This window comes from Lepidothrix coronata, unplaced genomic scaffold (assembly GCF_001604755.1).
Source record: "Lepidothrix coronata isolate B3197 unplaced genomic scaffold, Lepidothrix_coronata-1.0 Scaffold1, whole genome shotgun sequence".
NCBI lineage: Eukaryota > Metazoa > Chordata > Aves > Passeriformes > Pipridae > Lepidothrix > Lepidothrix coronata.
Window position 1 is genome coordinate 568,421 of NW_016690181.1, and position 22,400 is coordinate 590,820.

Sequence of the window (22,400 nt, forward strand, 5' to 3'; positions counted from 1 at the left end):
ATCAGTTAGTTATTAGTTTTGAATGTAATTAACAGTGTAACAGTTGTGTGTTTTATTGGGAAGGGGTGGTTGTTTTGTTCTGTTTTTTTTAGAAAGCACTCTGTTCGTCCCCCATGCAGTACTATTCTATACATACACTCTGTAATCTGCCATAAAAATATTTAAAAAATTACATTATTTTCTAAGAAAAATGCATTTCATTTTCTGTTCATTTACCATAAGCTTTAGATGTGTCTGGCAAACTTCTCCTATTTTTATAATAATTTTGTAATAAAGCCTTTTAGTATAGTACCTACAGTGTTCTCTGCCATAAAGCAGGCTGACAAAACAAAGCAGAAGCAGCTTTCACATATGAAGCCACTTGCACCTTTTCTAGAAGGGATATGGGAAAATGTGCTCTGAGTGAATCTGGGAGCAATTTTTGCATCCTGTGAAGTGACAAGAGTCTGGGAATATTGTTTGAACATAGCAAGGTTCAAGAGAGGGAATGCTCTAAGGATGTTAAGCCTAAATCCTTGCACAGGCCTCAGTGCTGGTTTTGCTCGCTATAGATGATTGTTTAAGTTGTATCTCGTACCTTTAGCATCCGGCATCTGTCTCATAATTTCCTCTCTCTCTGCTTGTTCAGTAGCTGTAGTGACCCTGAATGACCCCTCTCTAGTGAATGTGGTTCTGCTGGCATCAAAGGTGGCAGTCACTCCACACTCCTTCTCTCGCTTCTGCTTCCGCTCCAGGCATGCTGCAAATGCACAGCCCACGGCATGACTCAACCTTTCCCCCTGCACAAGACAAAATTGCGTCGTACAGTAACCGGAACAGAAACATCGCAAAGTCATAACCTGTCTTTATAAGATGCATCTAATTCAGGCATTAAAGAGAACTACTGTAATTTGTCGTCTTTAGTATGGCTCTAAATTAAACCTGGTATATAAAGACACCCAACTACTAATGCACAAGCCATGTTCAAGAAGGCCACCCAGGAATGAAGGAGACTGCTGGATAACCTGTTTAGTTCAACTGTTACTAAGATGATAGTGTGATAATGTGCCTGCATTGATCGCTTGCCTCTGGATACATCTGTGCGCAAAGAAACTCTCCAGAAGCCATCTTAAGGTGTAAATCCTGAAGGACAGATGAGTGCTATTCTTGGAGCAAGTTTACAGAGGGCTCAGGGAGACACAACCTTTGTGTGTAAGTGTGAAAATTAAAAGTACAGTGGTGACTACTTACACCTCTTAATGGTCCTGACCAAATGCACAAGTTAAGAGTGCCTTCTGAAAAGCACTTCCATTATTCACCAGTGAGGTTAAAAGGATCTACTATCCAATAACTGCAATAAGGAAAGGAAATTCAAGTCGGAGGAAGTCCAGCAACCCAGCTGATACGGCGGTGACAGTTGAGTCAGAGGCACTATTGCTACCAGTAGCTCAACTCATCTATCATAATCAGTAAGTGAATTGACCAGTTACTCACAGAGGAAAATAGAAATGTTCCAGCTCTAACTTAAGTTTTACTGGGAATTTCTAACTTAATTGTTAAAAGAGAAACGATAAATTGTCAAGTACCACTACTCTGAACATGCAGCTCTGTGGAGTTCACACAATAAATCTGCATGAGGTTTCAAGCACTCTGTATAATAAAGGCAGGAATAACAAAAAGCAGAAAGAGGGAAAGGCCAGATGAAGGAGTTAAATAACTTACTTAAGTCTACACAGCAAGAAACTGATAGAGGTAACTTACTTTAAACCTTCCACTCAAAACACCTCTAGAAGCAAACAGAATGCTAATTCAATTCAGTTTAGCTCCATTCCTTAAAATTCGGATGACTTTTCACTCAAGAAAACATTTGCATACAAGAGACCGCATTCATAACCAGTCTGTATTTACTTTGATTTTATCCTGGAAAAACTGTCATCGCTGTTTCAGTTTTTGGCTGTAAATATTTTCAGATGAAAAAATTTTCCATCTATTCTTATAAGAGTAGTTCCTTTCTGCTGGAGATAGCTGAGGCTGACTGCATTCCTTTTATACACATGCTGAGCACCATTTCTCTCCACAAGACGACACCACAGAGCAATGGCAAATAATTCAGATATAGGGAATTAGAACTAAAATGATTTTCAAGGAGTAAGTAACATTCCAGCTGGAGTCAAAACATATTGCAGTATTCCAGGTACTCAATTTTTCTGACCATTACTTCTTGCTATGAGCTGGAAGAGTTGGGCACACACGACATTAAACTTACCGTGTCCTTCACAGCCATAAAGCAGTGGCATATCCAGCGTCTCGTTGTGCCATCTCGACAGATGTATGAGAACGCCCGGTCAAAGTTCCTGTCTGGTGCGCAGAAAGAAACTTTCTCTATTGTCTGATCAACTATAAGATCCTAGAGGAAAAAAATCCCCCCCACAATAAAAGAAACGTGAGGAAATATGGAAAAACACTGAACAAGTAATTTTTAGTAGTAACTGCACAAAGATGACTTATAGTAAAAAGAGGGTAACCTGATCTGGCTATTAATTATCTGTCAACAAAGTAACCATTCAGAATCTGTTCCCCTTAAGAAAGAAAAAGAACAGATCACATTTTCCAATAGACGCCTTCGGTAGAAGTGTGCCAAAGCACCACTTAAGAATTTAGGGACCCAAACAATTCCTATGATCTCTCTCTAGACTATGGAAGCACACATTTTTGTTTTGTTTTGTTTTATTTTTACAGCAGCTCCATAGTCTTGCAATCAAAAAGTCATTACTGTGCTTATAACACAAACTGAAACTTGTGGGAAAGGTCTTCAAGTGTGAAAAGGTCTAGCAGCTTCTACAAAAAGAGCAAAAACTGATCTGCCAACTAGCTAAGCAGCGATGCAATGGAAAAGCACCAGCAGCACTGGTAGTATCAAACATCTCTGATTTAGTCTCATAGACTGATAGAAGTGTTTTTAAAAAGGAGATAGTACGGTTTAAGACTATGTCATCTTCATTAAAAATTATTTTATCAACTTTTTTCAAAATTGTTTCTTTTGTTTGGTGGCTAGTACTTGGCACCTCTGCTGATGTGTTGAACCACCAGGAGGCAATAGTATATTCTCTTTTTAAATTTCATACTTTTAATTAATGCCAGAGTCTGCACATCTTATTAAAATTCAATTTGAAAATATTACATATATGCAGCAAGGTTTCTAAAAATAACGCATTATTACTTTTAAATGAGGCAATCAGTAGACTGAGTTCACTCACATCAGTATGTTTGTATTAGAAACTGAATTCTTGAGAGATGGCAGTTTTAGCCCTGATGAAGCATTCCATAACAGCAGCCCTGGAGAAGTCTAGCCACACAGCAGATATTTGACAGGCAGTACTGCGGAGGGACATGAATTATCTCTGCCTGCCAGTGCTGGCTTGTAGAAATATCTTGTAGGTTGACAAAAGTAAGTGTTTAATTATATGTATATAAAGCAAATTATTTCAGATTGACAAGAGTTAAAACTGTTCTGATAGCCACGTCATCTTTTAAAATACTAGAACACTTGTAGTAGGAAGCTTAAAGCTCTTATTTCTAATTGCCTACATCTACATAAAACCAAGAATCATTTGCTCTTACTTGCACACAGGTGCCTTGGTGGTACATACTCTGCTATTTCACAAAAAAAATATGTAATTTCACAATAAAAAAATTGTAAAATAATCTAGAAGGATGCCACAAATACATCAGCCTTCCACTTCAGACCAACAGCTTAGATATTAGAGACTATCAAATTTGATATACTCAGATACTATTTAGCTTGAGTCTGAAAGGCACAGCCCCCCTATTTAATTTACTCTCTTCACTGCATTCTTGGAAGCTCTTGTTCTTTCAGACCCATTGTAGGATTTGGATGCACTGGAAATTATATTGATTTATATATATATTATATTGATTAATGTGAGTTTGCCTATGTATTATTATTGCAACCTTCTGCAGTGGTGCAGAACAAAGTCAAGGGACTCTCCAAGTTCACTGTCAACAGAACTTACTGGGGAAAAATATGTTTTTTTCAGTAAATGCAACAAAAAATATTCCAAGCTTGTGCTACACTTGCCATGTTTTATAAAATGTGTCTTGAGAATAGTGTGGAATTAACTGGGAAAAAAATTAGCAGGCGTACATATGTTTACAAAGCAAGAAATGATTAAACTAATTACACACTTCAGTCTTCCTTTCAAATACCAACATTTGCATTAACATAGAGATTGGTGTCCATTTGAAGATATAGCACATACATTATCATAGAGAGATTTAAAACTTTTGCCCAGGGAAATCTAACCTTTGTTTTCTCGTCTACAACTCTGAGTCCATCTGCCGAAACCCACAGGACTGCTTTGACGGCCTTCTTCCCAGACTTTCAAGAAAAAAAAAAAGGGGAAAGAAAAAAAACAAAAACAAAAACAAAGTTTTATGCCAACATCAGACTGCCACCTGCTTCCCCTCTCCAAGAACCATAACATTAAGTGTAGATGAAGTCCACGGTCAGTAGGGTGCCCAAAGCTCAATCCAAGTTGCAAAACATTCAGAGAACCAAGCCAAAGCCAGTATTTCAGAAACAGCACATCGTGGGGATGGGGAGAGGGCACAGGACAGGTGAGGCAAAAATAAGGTGTACATCCACTGACAGTAAAGAATTCAAGACTGACCAAGTGGGTGAAAAATTCCACTAGAGTCAGAGGACACTAATTCATAAGGAGTTACACCACAGGTAGCTTCTTTAGCACAAGTTTAAACATAGGAAAATTCTTACCTGATATTTCCACCAGCCCTACCCTCTGTCCCAATAGTCATATGGCAGAATCAAAGCATCACCTTAAACCAGTGTTAAAAGCACTCTAAAATCATCAGGTACTATGTAACTCACTGAGCTCATAAGCCTAACGCTAAGATCAATAATCCAAACATGTTTCACTCATTTTTTAATAGCTAAATGTCAAATCTTGGAAGAGAGGTAGAAAAATATGATTTCTTAACCATTTGCTGTGTATCTTGAAAAAGCAATGGTGTGTGGCAGTCTGATACAGCAAAGGAGCGGTCTGGCTTTTATCCAAGACCCAACTGTGGGAACTTTCAGCTGTTGCAAGCTGAGGGTAAGTAAAAGTGGGAAACACAGGAAGGCTTCAGGAGCCATTTAAATTACAGATTCTTTCTAGACTGTTTACTTTTCAAGGGAAAGTTACAGAAAACAGTATAAATACCATATTCTTCTGAAACGAATTAATTCAAAACAAAATAGGTCAACATAATTCTACTGGTTGTTACTGAGAACTACTACTAGAAAAATAGCTGGGTTTGTTTTAGTGTTACTTTAATTCACAAGCCCCATACTTTAACCAGTTAATAAAATATTCTCCCCATAATGTTTTTTGAAGCACTGGGTTTACATAGTTTGTGGTTGCTAATGGCACCCACCAGAGACCACTCTAGGGAGTGAAGAAAGCAACAACAACAAAAAAAGATGAAGGGGTATCAGCTAGTGGCTTGAAGCAAGAATTGCAACTTTTTAATAATTTTTTTAATAGTGTATTGCAAATGTATATAATTTATATTCTTTCAACAAGTAACAGAACAAGGACACATTCTGACATAAGCTACTGCATGTTCCAAGTCTGCAACACCAATTTTAACACTGTAAGGATGAATTATCTTGGAATGAAAAGTCTCCAATTATATCACATTGGTTTCATTCTCAGAGAAAGCAGCAAGTGTGAAGAAAAAGGGCCTGGCAGAACTTTTGTTTTCTGGGGAGGAACTATCTGTCCCCATTTTGGAAGCAGCAATGACACCCCGGGCTTTTTCAAAAAGCTTGATGAGAACAGAGCATGGCACTGACTTGCACAGAAGAGCGTTTAAAGAGAAAAGAAAGAAAATAAGCACAGCATGAAAGCAAACTACAGAGATGTACTTGCAGAAGCCAGTTTCTAAATGACCATACAGTGTGGGTAACCCAGAAAAGGTTTCATTCAGAATCTGGAATGCCTAATGGAAACATTATAATTCCTAATGGAAGATGTACTTAAATTTACCATCATTTGTGTTAAAAATATTGCAGCATTTAAAAGTCACTTCTAATTTTGGTCTCAAAAGGCAGTAAGTATCAATACCCACAAAATACAGTCTGTATTTTCAATGCTCAGATAGCTCCCATAGCCTAAAAGTCCCTATTATTTCCAAAACAAATGGTTTGTAGAGGTCTGTCTCCTTGAACTGTTTTAAAAAGAGTATCAGTTTCTTATAGCCATTAATAGTCTTAAAGATCTTTATTTCAAGCAAATACAAACAATCAAGAGAAGATAATGCCTGCAGGTAACTGGTTTAGGTTACCATCATTAGAACAAGAGCTACACATCTTTCACCAGTAAACAATAAAAATCTTGTTCCTACAGAAACTGTGAACAGTTCCTAAAGTTTGTATTAAAGTCAAGTTTAACTGAGTTGGGTACTTCATAAAACAGTAATGATCTTCAGCAGTGCTACCCCTCACCTGCTATTTTACCAAGTGAGGATTTAGAAATAGCTAACATTAGGAACTTCATGTTTCTCAGAATAAAATGAAAAGACTAAAGGGCTTTCTAAGTCCCCTTTTCCCACCAGAAACATAAGTTTCCACATGCAAGACAACCTAACACGGGTTTGCTACATTAAGGGAAAAAGAAAACGTACTTTCATCTCCCAATTCCTTCTAGATTTATGGATGGTGGATGCAGTGCTAAGTGTTAAGAGCTCACAGTCTACACCCCAAACCCACTGCTACTATAGTTGGGCAATGAATGATTTTCCCGTTTACTGAACTTGCAGCTTATCTGTGCCTCCCAGTGATGTTTAAAGGAACATACTTCTCCAAATCAGTTTATATTGGATATACAAATCAAAATACTACTCCATTATGGGCGGAATACCGCCCAGTAAATCATGATTACAAAGTAGATAAGAGCATTTACACTTCTGGCACATACTGGACAAAGATCAGACCAGATACAAGATACTGCATGGAAAGCAAACTCCACTGCAGAACCGCAGCTTGTGTAATAAACACTGAAATGTATAGGCAACTCCAAACACAAATATTTAAAGTAAATAGCCAATATCCACTGGAATGGTATGGTCCTAAATGTTGCTACCTCATCTAGAGATCCAGAGCAGTAGCTTGTCTTCATATGAATTCCAGAGTTTCTGGATGACAACACTGCCTGAGGAGAGCTATGTGTGGAACCGACTCCTGGAAGCCTGATTTGTCAGTGCTGAGTCAGCACCAATAGAAACATTCCTGCTCAGCACTTCTGGGGAGGTCACTAACCTGCTGCAATACAAGATTCATTATCTGGACTAATTTCAGAGTCCTCAGACATCTCCAGGAGGGAGGGTAGGCACTCGTTCTTCCAGGCCCAAAGACAAAGCAGGACCATGGTGGGCTGGGCACAAAGGAAACCTCACTGACAAGCTGGCAATGCCCTAGAGATGGGCATCCACCAAACAAAAAGTGGCTACTCTATTGTAAGGTGGAAAATAAAGTTTTAAGGACACCAGAGCACAACTGAAGTTGCTCAATAATGCATTTTTTAAACATATCTACATTGTTGCTAGTATTTCTGCCTATTTTATTCTGTCCTGGGACTTAGAAACAGCTCTAAGATGTACGTGGAGTCTGAGGTATATATAAAGATTTTTTTTTCATTTCAGACTCCATATAAAAAACACTGTGTGATGAGAAATACACACATTCAGTGGAAGCAAAACATAAGAAAGATCATCAAATCCGTACCACTACACTTTTCAACAGAAAAGCTTTAGTTTAAAAAGATGAAGAGCTGCCTAAAAAGGCATCTTATTTGATAACTGCAGAAGCCTAACCCAGAGCTATTAACAGACATCTCATTTTTATTTAAATCTGAAAAAAAAGTATTTTCTATACTAAGCAATTGAACATTTCCAGACACAAATCTATCAGATTTACCTTTTATGAGGAGAAAAGTATGGACAGGGAAAGCAGCAAACATGTCTAGACTGACTTTCCGAGGGCTGCTAGCATGTTTTAAGCAGCTCTGCAGTTTGGAATATTATATTAATCCCAATGCAAGGCATCTGGGGAGAAATTATAGATGAGACAGCCAAAAGATATTAGAGTTATTAGTATTTCTCAATTATTAATAAGAGAACAGCTGTCCCTTTCTTTGCAGATTTCCCTAGATGCGGGCTACTGTTGTAGGCCAAAGCTATAAAAAAGGCCCTGCCATACTGGTGCTGTGGGGATATCTAAACACTGTGGATTTAAGTGATTTCAGTGCTAATTAATGAAATTCACAGGTTGAAGTAGAAGTAGGTCCTTCTTTGTCAAAATATAATATAAGACAAAGCAAATCTACAATGATGTAGTAATGTATTGGACTTCATTAAGAAAGCAACTAAGATGTAATAGGGAAGATGGCATATTTAAAAATTTAAAAAGTCAAAGAAAGATTTTTATCTAAGTGCTATGCCAATATCTGTCCTTCTACATCTTTGCTCTCTCATGTATCCTAACATAAGTTAATAACAAGCAGAGAGAAAACTAACATATCTAATCAGGTTGAGGTAGGGGTTTTTCTGTTTGTTTTCAATTTAGCATTTTGGGTTCGAAAGCAAACAGCATGTTTTGACTCCAGTCTTTGTAGATTCCAGCTCTTAAATTTCATTTGTGCATAGAAATGATCTCATTAATCTGACAGATCTGCCATCTACATTAGCCCCTCACCATCACTACACTTTAGACGTGTGCTTTCCTAGATCATAGGAAGAAAACTGAATTGGGGAAACAGCTGTCCCTGTGTGACACGCATCACTAACTGAGTGAACAGTGAAAAAGAAGCAGCTGAAAAAACCTTACTTACTCCCCAGGCAAAGCCAAAACAAATCTGAGACCACAGAATAATCTTCAAAAGACTCCAGTATGCATGGATGTTACAAACCTGTTAGTTTCTATTTAAGCAAAGTTTCATTTTATAACAAGATACTTCAGAAGCCGTATTTTAGATTAACTCCATATGAAAGCTAAATTAAAACGCTTTACAAAATTTTAAACACAGAGGGAGGAAAGAGATGAGAGGGAAAAGAGAGAGCGGTCTTTCTGCCTTGTGGAGATGTAGACAGCAGGAATAAAACCACCCAGACAACAGTAAAGTACATTCTTAATAAGGACAAAGAGTTGCTTCTCTTCTTGTCTAAGACACTGTCCTCGTGAAAACAAGAGCAATGACAGAAGCTGTAAACTGAGTTGAAATTAGGAAACCATAGTAGGTAAATGCCTGGTCTCATCTCCCTATACCTTTGAACTAGGACTGTCCTCAAAAACGGAAGGTTTAAAGAGATGGCACACTGCCTTCTCCCAGTGCTAACATTGGGGACCAACTCATGGTGTCAAGAAGCTGAGCACGAAGCACTTACAAGGCACAGACCTCAACTGTTCTGTAGGTATTTGCCCAGGTGATGTAGGTTGGCGTAAGTTTAAGGGTTTAAAAGGAAAATTTTAATTTTTTTTCAGGAAGACCAAATCACTTCAGAACATTGGATCTCCAATACAGTTCACAGAGATTTAAGTTTCTGTTTCAGGTTACTTTTTAGACCATATTCTTACTTTGAACCCAAGTCTGTTTTAGAAGTAAATATTCTGAAATGGATTTGGGAAGTCTCAACAGTGCTATACCAGGGATGTAACTCCTTATAGTGCAAGCACAAACAAGGCATTAAACTTACTTTTCCAAAGAAGCCTTTGAAGAACTTCCTTTCCTGGAGGAACAGGGGGGACAAGTCGAGCGCTATTACTGTAGGTAGCTAAAATGTCCCAGGGTTTTCAAACCAACAAGCACACACAAGAATAGGGTTTGGAGGGAAAGGAAGGGGGTTTTAGAGTTATCCATGAGAAGGTGCGACAGGCAAATGTGAAAATAATCCCATGAAAATGCAGATCAAAGGGCACACACACAGTTCTAACAAGCTACTGCCCTGAAATTGGTGGAAAGAAGAGAACCTCAGCCCCAATTTCATGCAAAGTGGTTACTTTATTTTCACTCTCCCTTGTTTAGTCCCTTTTAGTTAGGTTATAAACCAAACTTGGCAGCAGACACAGTGGTTAAACAATTAAAATACTGTATGAGCTCTTGTGAAACGCAGAGTTCTAACTCCAGAACTGCAGTCAGGTTTGCTCTGTATTGATCGCTCTTTCCCACGCAAATGCTCTGTAAGCTGGAGAAGCACATATGGCTGTTATAAAGCAGGGGTAAATACTGCTTCATTTTATTCCTTTTATTTGTTGCTCTGGTTTACACGCTACTCTTATGCTTCACGTCTTACGCAGTCTTCATCGAAGAATGAAGAATTTCATGTTACCTTGCGGTAAAACTAAAATACAAATGAGAGCCCTTCCTCTTTCTCTAAAGCCTTCCAAGACTTTATGTAATATTTATACAAATACTAGTTATTCATTCTACAACTCTGAATGGATAGGCTGAACAGTCTTTCAAGTCAGCTCAGACAGGGGAAAGACAGAAAAGTGCAAAGATACCAAGGGCTGAATTACAACTTCCTAAATTTCGTCAGCCTGGAAGCGATTATACTGCTTGCTATGTTTGCATTAAGAAAAGGGCAGCAAGCAATCTTAAGCAAATTTGCATGCAGTTTAGTTTACCAGCTTTATTTTGTTATCAGATTGTGGAAATTAAACTAGAAGATCTGAACCGATTGGCTGAGAGAACACTTCCCCAGGCCTGGTGCTCTGTGAGCACAGCCACATGCTGCTCCATGTTTGAGGGAAGCTGACATGAAGCATAGAGCTGTTCCTGCTATCTTTTCAAATTGTTTCACTTCTAAGAAAGCTTTTGTATAATAGTAATGAAGAGGAGGTGGAGAATTGCAGATGAGACAGGGAGCATCTCTGTGACAGCTCCTGACCCCACATTTACACTGTGCAATTCCAACCTGTTGATCACTGATAATATTATATTAAAAATATTACCACAAATATCCTGAGGCAGTGTCTCCAGAATTGATTGATAAACAAGGTTATATTTAAAACAAAGCTATGGTTCTGACGCAAGTCAACAAAAGCCAGGAAACACAAAGTTAAGAAGGGAGTGTCAATCTCGACTTTGCATTTCCTGGCCTCTGATGCTGTGTGCCTCTCTGCCCCATGTCCTTCTACAGTATGTTTTACCAAGTATCTGCAACATTCATGTCAACTCATAAAGAACATCTTCAAGTTCAGTCAGCTGAAAAGCTTAAGAATTTTTGGAGGCAGGAACGGTTCTGTATTTGGACAGGATGTGCTGAACACTAGGAGGGGAACTAATGGATTAATCACAATGTAGTGTACATAATGAGAAGGGGTTGGATGCTGCTGCCAAGTTGAGCAATGACTATTGCATTACACTAAATAACAGCTTTTTAAAGACAGCAAAAGCTAAAGAGATTCACCAGAAGCTACCTCATTTTTAGGTGATGGTTAATTTTACTCTCAGCAAAATGCTTGTTAAACAAGATTTTTTTTTAAAATAAACTAGACAAGGTTAATGGAAAAGGCATCATGCAAAATGGGTTTTAAAAAACACTAAGTTAATGTAGTTTAGAGATAACTAATGCATATTTTAAAATATTAAATTATGCCTCTTTACCTGCTAAAACAAGAACATATATTAAAACAAATGCATCATTTAAAACAAAAAGTGGCAAGTTAGAAACCATACTACAAGCTAAAGCTGATTTAAAATAAAAATATGACATGAGAGAGTATACTTTTGTCTTTATATGATGTTACCACACCTGAGTCGAATACACTTACAAGGCCCTTAAAGTTACTATCCAGTTGGCACTAAATATTTTAAATTCAGTTAAATGGTTATGAAGAAACCATTTAGAGCTTAGTGTCCAACTACAAGGATCTTACCAGATAGGAAATGTATACAGAGTTAGCAATATATCCCTACTAAGGGAAAAATGTAAGCTACATTGGTAATACCCTTTTAGGGGAAAAATGCAAGCTCCATTGATAATATAAACCCATGTTAATAATAGACTAATAGCTGAATACATGGATTTCTAATCTATTAATGAGACTGTAGTGCCATTTCATCTGACAGAAAATTACGTATTTTTGGTGTGCAGTTTCAGAGCTACAAAACTGTAACAACAGAATACAAGCATGGATGAGTGATTCACGAGCTTAAAGTGGCTTCTTTTACTCAGTTGTCAGTTAAACACTGTCCGAATAAGATGCTCACCCATTAACTGGTTTCAGGTTCTGCAAGACGCAATACTCAAAAATAATTATGCCACATAAAAGGAACAGGTAATAAAAAAATCCCTGAAAGGTTATTACACATGATAAAGAGACAGAGAGATTTGTTTGCATATTTTCTTTCAAAAAGCAAAGCAGTAATTAAACTGATTAACACTGTTCTATATTCTTGACAAATCCCATTAATTTTTTTTAAAATCCAGGAGTCAGCCCTATAAAAGAACAGCCTTCAGTTCCCCAAATGAATTGCCAACTGTTGTAGAGCAAGAATTAAGAGGGAAAAATATATCTATTAAAATAAGTAAAGACAGACAGAACTTAATTATTAAAAGCTACAAGACACAAGTATTTCAACAATTCTCATTTTTATTGACTGGATTTATAAAACCGACACCTTACCTGCAGAGAAAAAAAGAAAGACTGAAGTAGCTGAGATACATTTCGATGTAGTTTAAGCATACAAAAAGTGAAGTCCAATTTCCCTTAAGCTAGTCTTTCAGTATGAGAGCACTGCACCTTAAACTTGTAATTCTTTCAAAATCAAGAGAAAGCCCACTAAAATAACTAAGTAGTGTGAAAGAAAGAGACTACCGGAAGAACAAACTGTTTTCTTACCACATTCCTTGCATGCTGAAACATTACTCAGTGTTTGGCTTCTGCTAAATTAAGAGAGCATATTGTACAGAAAAGAGCTTTCAGCAATAGTGGTGTCCTAAAGAAATGCCTCTGGTTTAAAAACTAAACGCTGGGGAGAGGGGCATGGCTTGAATTGCAGTGAGCAGCTCCAAATGAACCTTGGATCTGATGGAGTCTAGCAACTACAGCACATATAAAGTACTTTCAGTAACATGAATCTTCCTCTTGGGGCCCAAAGTGAATTTCACCTCTACTTCTCAACTTCCAACACTGACAAAGGAGACAATGTAAATAGCAATTGTAAGAGATGTGAGCTTCTGTTCAGTTTATATACAGACATCAAAAACTTCAAACTGCAGAAAAAAATCAAAATTATCTGAAGAAAACTGTTTAATTTAGGAGAATGGGTAGAATTCACACCATTGACAATGTGGACTAATGACATAGCACAGAATACAGAAATTAAACTATTTATTTCCAGGGAATGCACTGTAAAAGTTAGATATCTAAGTCTGACATTTGAATCAATAATTCATGTGATCAAGAACCATAATCCTGGAATTATCCAGATTCTAGAAGAAATTGGGTGCTATGCTTTTACTATGTCTCATTAATTATAAGCTTAGCTACTCTTAACTGACTTGTGGACTTGTAAGATTTTTATAACTAGAAAACAGCTACTTCATGGCATAGCTCCCCAAGGAAGAGAATGAGAGAAGTTCCATAACGTAGATACTGCAGTGGTATTTGTTTGCTAACAGAAAGTATTCTGAGAGAACAAAAACCAAAAAAGGACAAAAACGGATGCAATTCATTATGTGGTCAGTATCTGCACTTTAAGGTACATAAACTAAATCCAGAGAACAAAGAAATTAATTTATATTTGTGTGGCCCTTTTTAATAAAAATCAATCACCAATCACTGTGGACTGAATGGGAACAGATGGGATGCGTCTTTAACAGGTTGCTATACATTAGCTGAGAGAGAAAAGAATGAAAAGACTTGATTTTAATCAGAGCATTAAACCAATTCAGAAACTTTACAGCACAACAGAAGGCAGAAAAGATAACCTATAATCTTCCACTGTGTGCTAGAAAGAAGGGAAGAACAGGTCTAGATGGAAGCCATTTGAGCTCTCAGATTTGGCAAGGGAAAAAAAGGGATGTCCAATAGCAGATATTTTAAGTTAGCAAAAGTGCAGTAGAAGTGTTTGATGGACTTCCAGTGATTTTGTTGAGCTGCAAGGATACAAGAGTTTCTTCCACTGAAGGCACACTGAAGAATATATAGCTAACACATGTAAGAGAAATGATGACAAGGATGGAAGTTCTCCATCTCCATTCAAAATTGAAATTTTTTATGTCCTTTCTCCTGTTCTTTTCAATGATGTTATAGCCTCAGTTCCTTGATAGACTGATCCCTGCCTTTCTAGAGTTTGCTATTTCCGCAGGATTTTGTGGTATTATTACTTCAGGAAAGAGATGACAAGACCTCTTCAAATGAGCCACAGAACTACAAAGAGCTTTGAACGAGTGCCATTTACAGGAGCAAACGTTCACAGAAGCCAAACTAAGAGCAGCCCACTTCATGACATACCAGAATTAGGCAGCCTTCAGGCCACTTTGAGCAGATGCAAGCCAGATTATTTCATGCATGACTACAATGTTGCAGTGCATTACAAAAAAGCAGCCTAAAACAAGTAATATTTTGTATAATAATGGTGAATTAAGTCACTATTAAAGTGGCAGGCAACAGAGGGGAAAGAGAGAGAGGGGGAGAAGAAAAGAGAGAGAGGGAGAAAGCTGTTAAAAAACAATGGTTCAAGTCCCATGTGGGTACCAACTTAGCCTGAAAGGTCACAGAGAATTTACACATTTGTTTTGCAAATAGTTTCTGCAAGTAGAAAGAACAGTTGTAACTCTCCCTCTCATCATCAGATTAGCATGTCCCCCTAACTGCAGCAGTGGTCCCAAAACCAGCCAACTGTTCTCCTAACATGGGTCAAAAGTTCAGTCCTTAGCTGGGGCACTGCTGCTGAACTGACCTTTTCCAGTAACACTCACAGCCCCAAAGCCAACTTTGTCATGAAAAAAATATACATACAGATTTCAGTCTCTTCACAGCATCTTCACAGATATGCATTCCTCTGGATTCATCCACTTCGACATGTCCCAAATACTGCAGGAAAGAGAATAGGGAGAGAAAAGCTTAATACTAGTTCCTTAAACTCCCAGGGTTTTGATGAATCCAAGCTCTGAATTCATCTGAGCACAGCTGAGATGACAGACACTAACAGCACTTTGCCAGCCTTCTTTTGAGACCTTCATTTGAGGGTTTGACTGGGTATATAATGTGGTGCACCAGCACCAGCAGAAAAGCATAATACAACTAGGAATTTTGAGGGAAAGACAGACTTCCCTTACTCAGGGGAAAATATGAAATTGAAAAGTACTAAAAACTGTATTTTCCTGCTTATTCAGAATGAGCTTCAGACTTTTCTCTTACCAGCATAGCATGAAAATCTTACATCAATATAGGGATGACAGTGAATAACTTAGTTTTGAATAATGATAAATATATTTACTATCAAAAAATGAATTACACTACACGCACGGTAAGATGAATAAATATATTCGAATGTTCATGTCCAAATACAAAAAATTTCAATGTTGCAAACAGAAAAAAAAAAAAAATCTTTCCTTGCTCCCTTCCCCTCTATCCTACCTTTTTTAAAATTGTAAACCAAAATTGTTTATCTTCATTAAACCAACAAGCTGTTAAGTGGACACAGAGACATTAATCATTCTTACAAAAAGGTTGGAGTTTGATTTTTTAAATTTTTTTTAATTTGTTTTTTAAATATGCAGATTTCAAAAATGCATATTCATCTTACCAAGCACTACTTAAAAAACAAAAACAAAACAAAAAACCCCCAGCAAAATAACACTGAATAGAAACCTTAAGTTTCAAAGCTTTCAAATTTACAACCCAGAACAATATTAGCCTATAGAGAAAGCAATTGCAGGAAATACATCAGAGTGTAGTGCCTGGGATAGTTTAATTCTACATTCTGTAACTTTCTGGAACTTTTAGCTCTAACTTTTCCAATTTCCTTACCTTTTCCAATCATAGTTCTTTTTGATAGGGGAAGGAAATGTTCTCTCAGAAAATTCATATTCTTATTCAAAGTACTTAACTCTTGAACAAAACTATTAAAAGCTTTCTGAAGTTTTGTAATAAGAGCTACAGGTCAGAGAAAACTTTCCCCGATTTACGTGAATTGTATGCAATTCAGCATTTATATTCTAGGCTAGCTAGAGAGTGAATAAGTGGTTTTAAAATATAAGAACCAATACTTGTGTCACGCAATGCAGTAGTGACCTAGGTTTAATAATCTATTGACACGTCCCACTCAATAACAGAATATTCTATCATGAGTTACCTGAAATCTCCTAGATTTTGTTTCATTAATTAGGATACCATACTTAGCTAGATGGACAAAAATATTTCACTCATTAGCACCATACTGAAGCAGTCTTAAATTAACATAATAGATTCAACTAAATGGACAAAATCAAGACTGTTTTAAAGATTTAACAGAAATTGGAAAGTTGAGGTCTTTTCATGCAAGGTAAGGTGCTCCAGAAGGAGACTCTACATATCATTAAACTGCTGAAAGGTTTAAATATCTTAAGTGACAGAGGGCTTTAACATTAAATCTCACTATGTAGCGTTTTCTTCAGAGTTAAATGTGGATGGAACAATTCTATGAGAATTTCATTTAAACCAGCCCTCACAGCTGGAGAACAACTTGAAAAATAAATTGCATAGACACTAGAAGGTAAATAAAAGAGATCTGACACTTTAGAGCTTTTTGAAAATGAGCTCTGTGAGGCTGAAGCCTTATAACTGAATGCTGGAGCTGCCAAAGCAGCAACTGTACTCCCTCAGCTGAGCTTGTGGAACTCTTGCACAATATCTTGATTTCTCCAAAACACAAACTAGAACATTTTAATCCTAAGAATATGCAAATAGTAACAGCTAAAGATGTAATTACTATGTGTCTGGAAGTATGTATGTATATTAACAACTATCATAGATGGATATTCAGTTGTGCCATGACTCCTCTGGAAATTCCAGAGTCCAGAAATGAAGAAATTCTGTCATTGTAGATACTTGTCATGAGAAAGTTTTGGGTTTAGTAACTTCTCTTTAAAAAGAGAGTGATATAGACAGAATAAGACTGAAGTTTATACTGGACAGAAAAAAAATACATGTAGGGAATGAGCCATCTAGTTTGCACAACCACTAAGTATCAGTCAAATAGAAGACAACTTTCAGATTTCCTGAGCTATCTGCACATCTCATTTACTCCGGTGTAGACAAAATGTTTTTAACTGAAGATCCAAACCATTCAGTCCCCGTTCTTGGCAACCTGCCTTTTGGTTGGAAAAGGGAGAAACAGAGCAGAGTAAATATTGCCTCATATCACACTCCAAAACAGACAACCATTTTCCCCTGTGTTGCCAAACCTCTATTCAAGTCCCATGCTCCAACTTTCAGCAATCAGTCATGCCACTGGTGCTGGAGACAGCAAGTTTAGCTGCAGTTTTCAAACACTGCTTCCACCCCAGTGAATGGGGACATTATTACACGTATCAAGTGCATCTACCCACACCAAGAGGCTACAATCCACAGACCTCATTGAGCATCAATCAATTCTGAATTATAAAAGAAATTACACTGTCACACAATACTTCTTTATTATATGGAGGACAAAAGCTGCTTTGTTTGCATTTACACATTACACTTTCAGTCCTTCATCAAAAAAAAACTTCTTTTTGCCATTGCACCATTTTTGCAGAAACCAGAAGCTCATCGTTATCAGTGGCCTTGCATATTTTACAGGCAATTTTGAATTTTTTCCTGCTTTGTTTTTTTCCTTTTTCTAGGATGGGGTGGTGGTACATTAAGTCCTTATACATGCCAATTTACTTTTAAGTTTCTTTCTTGTAAAAATAAATTTCAGCTGTATAATCAGAACGCTGTGGGCCTCTTCTTCTTTTAGCCAAGTGTCCCTTAAGCAGTAGGCCTCCTTCAAAATCTTCAGGCTTATTTCTAAAAAACTTTTTCCCCTGCCAGGTTGAGAGCAGATACACGTGGCTGCTGTATTTAACCAATGCTACAATATTTATCTGACTTTTAATGGGACATAATCAAAAAACTAAATATTTCCTTAAGAAAATTGGCAAAAAACTGCTTCAAAGACTGAGACCTTTTCTGGTATGCTTACATATACACAGAAGTATCGAACTGTAATTATATCACAACCCAGCCTTAAATTTGAAATATCGGTTCAACTTATTAGTGCAACAGCATTTTAAAAGTGACATTTCAAAATTTAATAAAGGAAATACAGCTACTACTTAAGAGTCTGAAATTAAACTTAAACACCAGAATTCAAGACTTAGAAAAAATAAACCATTGTTAAATTCTGTTGTTCCACTACAGTTAAGAGATTACTTGGAAACCACTTTAAAAAGCAGAAACATAAATCCCACACTGGTATAAACAACCTTTCAGGATCTCTTAAAGGAACTTCCCTTTCAAACTAAAGGAGAAGAAACATACTGCAGAAGTGCCTGGGCTTGCCCTATGTAAGTGAATCTGCAAATCTGTGACAGCACATTATCACAAACACACTCAAGGGTTGGGACACACAACAACTGCGCACACAAAAATCAATGTGAACTGCCTAAGCCATACTGTGGTGGATGATGACTTCAAGAACAGTAAGGAAGAGGGTACCCCGGATATGTCTGCAAAGAGCACTTTTTGTCACAGGGATTGCTGCAGCCAGTGTTCCTGGAGAAAGCGAGTACTTTTCCATCAGGAAAGTGCACATAGCAGGAATGCAGTATTAATATTGAATGCACTCATACTTAATTTCCATAGCAACCAATGAATGATAGTCATCACATCAGCAATTCTCGGACATAAGATGTTCTGTAAGAGATTTAATCGTTATACCAGAAATTAACCACCAATGCTTTTACAGAAAGCTAAAATCCTTGTGGACAGAATCCACATACAAAGTAACATAACATAAAAGCTCTAATCCAAATAAAATACTTTCAGGGGCTGTTGGAGAAGCTCTTAATGCAAACATTACTAAAGAGAAGTACTGCTTATATTAACATTTTCAGAAAACAAAAAGGATGATGGTACAGCAAATTAAACAAAAAAATCAAAAAAATTTCCCTCTTCACCTCTGATTTTGATGTTCTCTTTCACTGATGGTGGTTTTTGGTATCTCAAGTTAAACAGAAAGCTATCGACAGAAGAACAAGTCACATAGCAAAACATCCTTACAACTTGAAAAATGCTTGAGAAACTTTATTCTTTTTCAACATTTTAAACTTTTTTCAACTTCATCTAAAAATGAACAATTCAAGTTACCATATTAAGTGTTTGTGGTGAAGCTGTCAGTCCTACTGTCACCCCCCAAATATATGCTACTGAAATAGCTCCTATAAAACATCAAGGGGTCATATATCAGGTCAGAAACATTGCTGATGAGAAACAAAACAGATCTACCATCTCTGTCCTAGTACAAGAAATAATGCCCTCATTTTCTTTGTTTATTTTCATTTCTTTCACAAATACTGATTGACTCAGTTTTCAAAATTTCAAAGTTCAACAATAATAGCTGGCAAAAAGATCCTTCACCAGAGCTCCTTCTACCTAGACAACTCGCTCATGCCACTTTGGTTTCCAGTCTGGTAATATGCTATTACACCCTTTCTTTGAAACAGACTCAGCTACACAAATAATTGGGCGTTCCCTCTGTATCAGCAGATGTTCACATGCGCTGTTTACTTTGCAATAACAGATTAGGTTCTTCGGATTACATTTGAAACTAGATGGACACAGAAAACGAGCTTACTTGAAGTCTTGTCCAAGGTGTCCTGTGCTAGGAAACTAGCTGCCACAGAGAAGAGCACACCGGCATTCCGTGGTACTTTTCCTAGAGGCAGCAACATTCCTCTTTCTTCCTCTCTGTAAGTTCTGGGGTATTAGTTGCAACAATAAGACTGACTACTTGACATCTGTGTAGATATGCTTCTGGGATTGGCATTGCTCAAGATTTAAAGCCTGAGCTCCAAAGTTTCACAGTGAAATGCTGTCTTGCAACTAGACAAAAGCTTAAATCCAGAAACCCTGGATATGTCTTAAAGCTGAGCTACTTTTCTGCTCACTTCTGTAAGATTTACATTCCAATGCTGAACACTTTATTTCCCTCCTCTCACACCCAATGCTCCTGTCTTTTTTTAATTTATCAGTTTGAAACAGATGTTTGCTTAGACAACAGAAATTCTATGATTAAGCCTCAACAAGGTTTAATTTTGACTACTCAAAGCTATAGGTTAGTTAGGATGCTATGCACATCACTAGAAATCAAAATGTCTCATCAACCTGTTAAACACCCCAAAAAAGGAGCTGTAGCAGCCTAAGCCTGCTAAGTGTCTATGAATAGTGTGGATCAAAAGAATCTAAAGCAGTATCCATACCGGCAGTTCTTTGTGTCTTTCACTTCACATCCACCTAAGAGCCACACTGTGCATTTCACTTACTGATTCTCAGGTGACATTTATCATTGTGAACAGAAACAACACTGTGAGGGAATAACAAACATTTCCCGTTAGGAATATTGAAGATGAGGTACCAAAGTTCAATACAGGATATACAAATGCTATATTCTTCATATTCTTACCAATCCCTAAAATGAGGCAGAGAAGGAACTCAGGAGGTTATGTAGGACAGCATTTGCCTCAGGGCAGGATCTACTTCCACATCTACATCAGAGCATTCAGCCTTGAAGTATTATGACATTTCTGTAACTGGAGATCAATAGGCTGCACCTTCTACTCTGTAGTTTATATGCCTCACTGTTAGAATGGAACGTTATTTTGCCAAGCTGTTACTGCTAATGCCTATCCTAAATTTCCCTTGATGAGGTTTTCTCCTAGCCCCTTCCCAGCTTCACACATGTACCGTCAGACTTCGGTTTTTCATTGCTTGTTCTGATGTGCAATTCCTACTTTTCCAGGAATTCAACGTTCTTAAATAAATTTAAAACTTTATCTTAAAAAAATAAAAGAAAAAATAGAAGAAAATCAAGTGTTGATAGCACCAAGTTTCATACACACACTGCACAGGTGTAGTCAGCTTGTACCTTTTCTTCAAGTCCTGCAAAAAATTCAGTTTCCATGTATGACACTGGAGATCCCCTAATTTTAAAAAACAGAATTAAAAAGTATAACCCAATGAGAACTTTGATTTCCAACACCTAAATTACATTTAAAATGAATATTTCTGCGAGGACATCCAAACCATTTTTATGGCTCTAAATGTTAACTGTCATCTTTAAAACAACTTGAAGTTTATGAAACTATTTCAGAATTTGACCTTGGCCAAAGACAGGAGGTTTTTAAAACTGAGCTAGAAGCTTCATTTAAAATTCCTTGTTTGCAAGGCTCTTCAAACACAACTGAGGATTGGACATGAGAGTGAAACGTTTAAACATTAGGGATTGTGTTACATTCCTTTTAATTGTGACAAAAATGCAGAGGAATATATTGTAGGCAAGCATCACACCTTCCATTACAGTCACCATTCTTTTATAATTACCTGTCTTCAAGCCTTTTTCCTGTGATGTTATATGCCGCAGGATTTTAAAACGTACCATTGCTTGCTGAGGGTTAGCATTCAACAGAACGGTCATTGTTCATTGCTAACATCAGTTCATGCCTTCAGAGGTAGGGATTTCTAGTGTTTAATGTGTAAGGCTGTGCAACATTTCAGAAATCAGCAGATTTGTCACATTAACTTCTTAAAAATACTTAACATAGTTTCCAAAGACTATTCAAGTATCTCAAGCTTTTACAGTCAAAAATATCACATGCCTAACTTAAAGGCACTTCAGTATCAACATGCTGGTAAATCCTTCCACAGCTACTATTATTTCAAAGTAGAAGTGCACTTAAGGCACAGAACAAAGGCCACAGCTACCTGTGCTGGTACCAGTCTTTCTGACCTGGTGGAACAGAACGGCATGCAAGCTGTATTTATAAACTTATTAAAAGTAAGAGGTAATTTTAAATGTGAGATTTATAAATTTGACGTTAAGCAATGAAGTCCAACACGCAAATTCCCAAATTAAAGAAGACAATTGGGAAGCTATGAGTGGTGTGAGAGCACAAAGCAAAGTGAAAGAAATGGCCTGTCTCCTCCGGATAGTGGTTTCAGCAGGGCCACATATGGTTTCGTGACATAACACACTGTTGGGTCATCCCAGGGACCCCAGGGATGAGAACTGACACTCACAGGTCCCAGTGAGCATACTCCCAGGCCTCAGTGCCAGTTGGTCCCTTTTCTTCTGTCTCTGCTTGAAAACAGGGTAACACAGTGCCTT

General features: G+C 37.3%; 1 protein-coding gene across 15 annotated transcripts in view; it reads right to left on the reverse strand.

Annotated features, from left to right (window-relative positions):
• NUMB (NUMB, endocytic adaptor protein) overlaps nt 1-22,400 on the reverse strand; it is a 90,923-nt gene that overhangs the window by 7,431 nt on the left and 61,092 nt on the right. For 11 of the 15 annotated variants that reach the window (XM_017808851.1, XM_017808843.1, XM_017808903.1 and 8 more), the window contains 5 exons: nt 15,029-15,103; nt 9,754-9,786; nt 4,304-4,378; nt 2,246-2,386; nt 578-779 (listed from right to left, as the gene is read on the reverse strand). In XM_017808851.1, coding sequence (XP_017664340.1) covers nt 578-779; nt 2,246-2,386; nt 4,304-4,378; nt 9,754-9,786; nt 15,029-15,103 — 526 coding nt within the window. The remainder of the gene's footprint in view (nt 1-577; nt 780-2,245; nt 2,387-4,303; nt 4,379-9,753; nt 9,787-15,028; nt 15,104-22,400) is intronic. The other 4 variants (XM_017808956.1, XM_017808928.1, XM_017808946.1 and 1 more) reach the window with 1 other exon arrangement.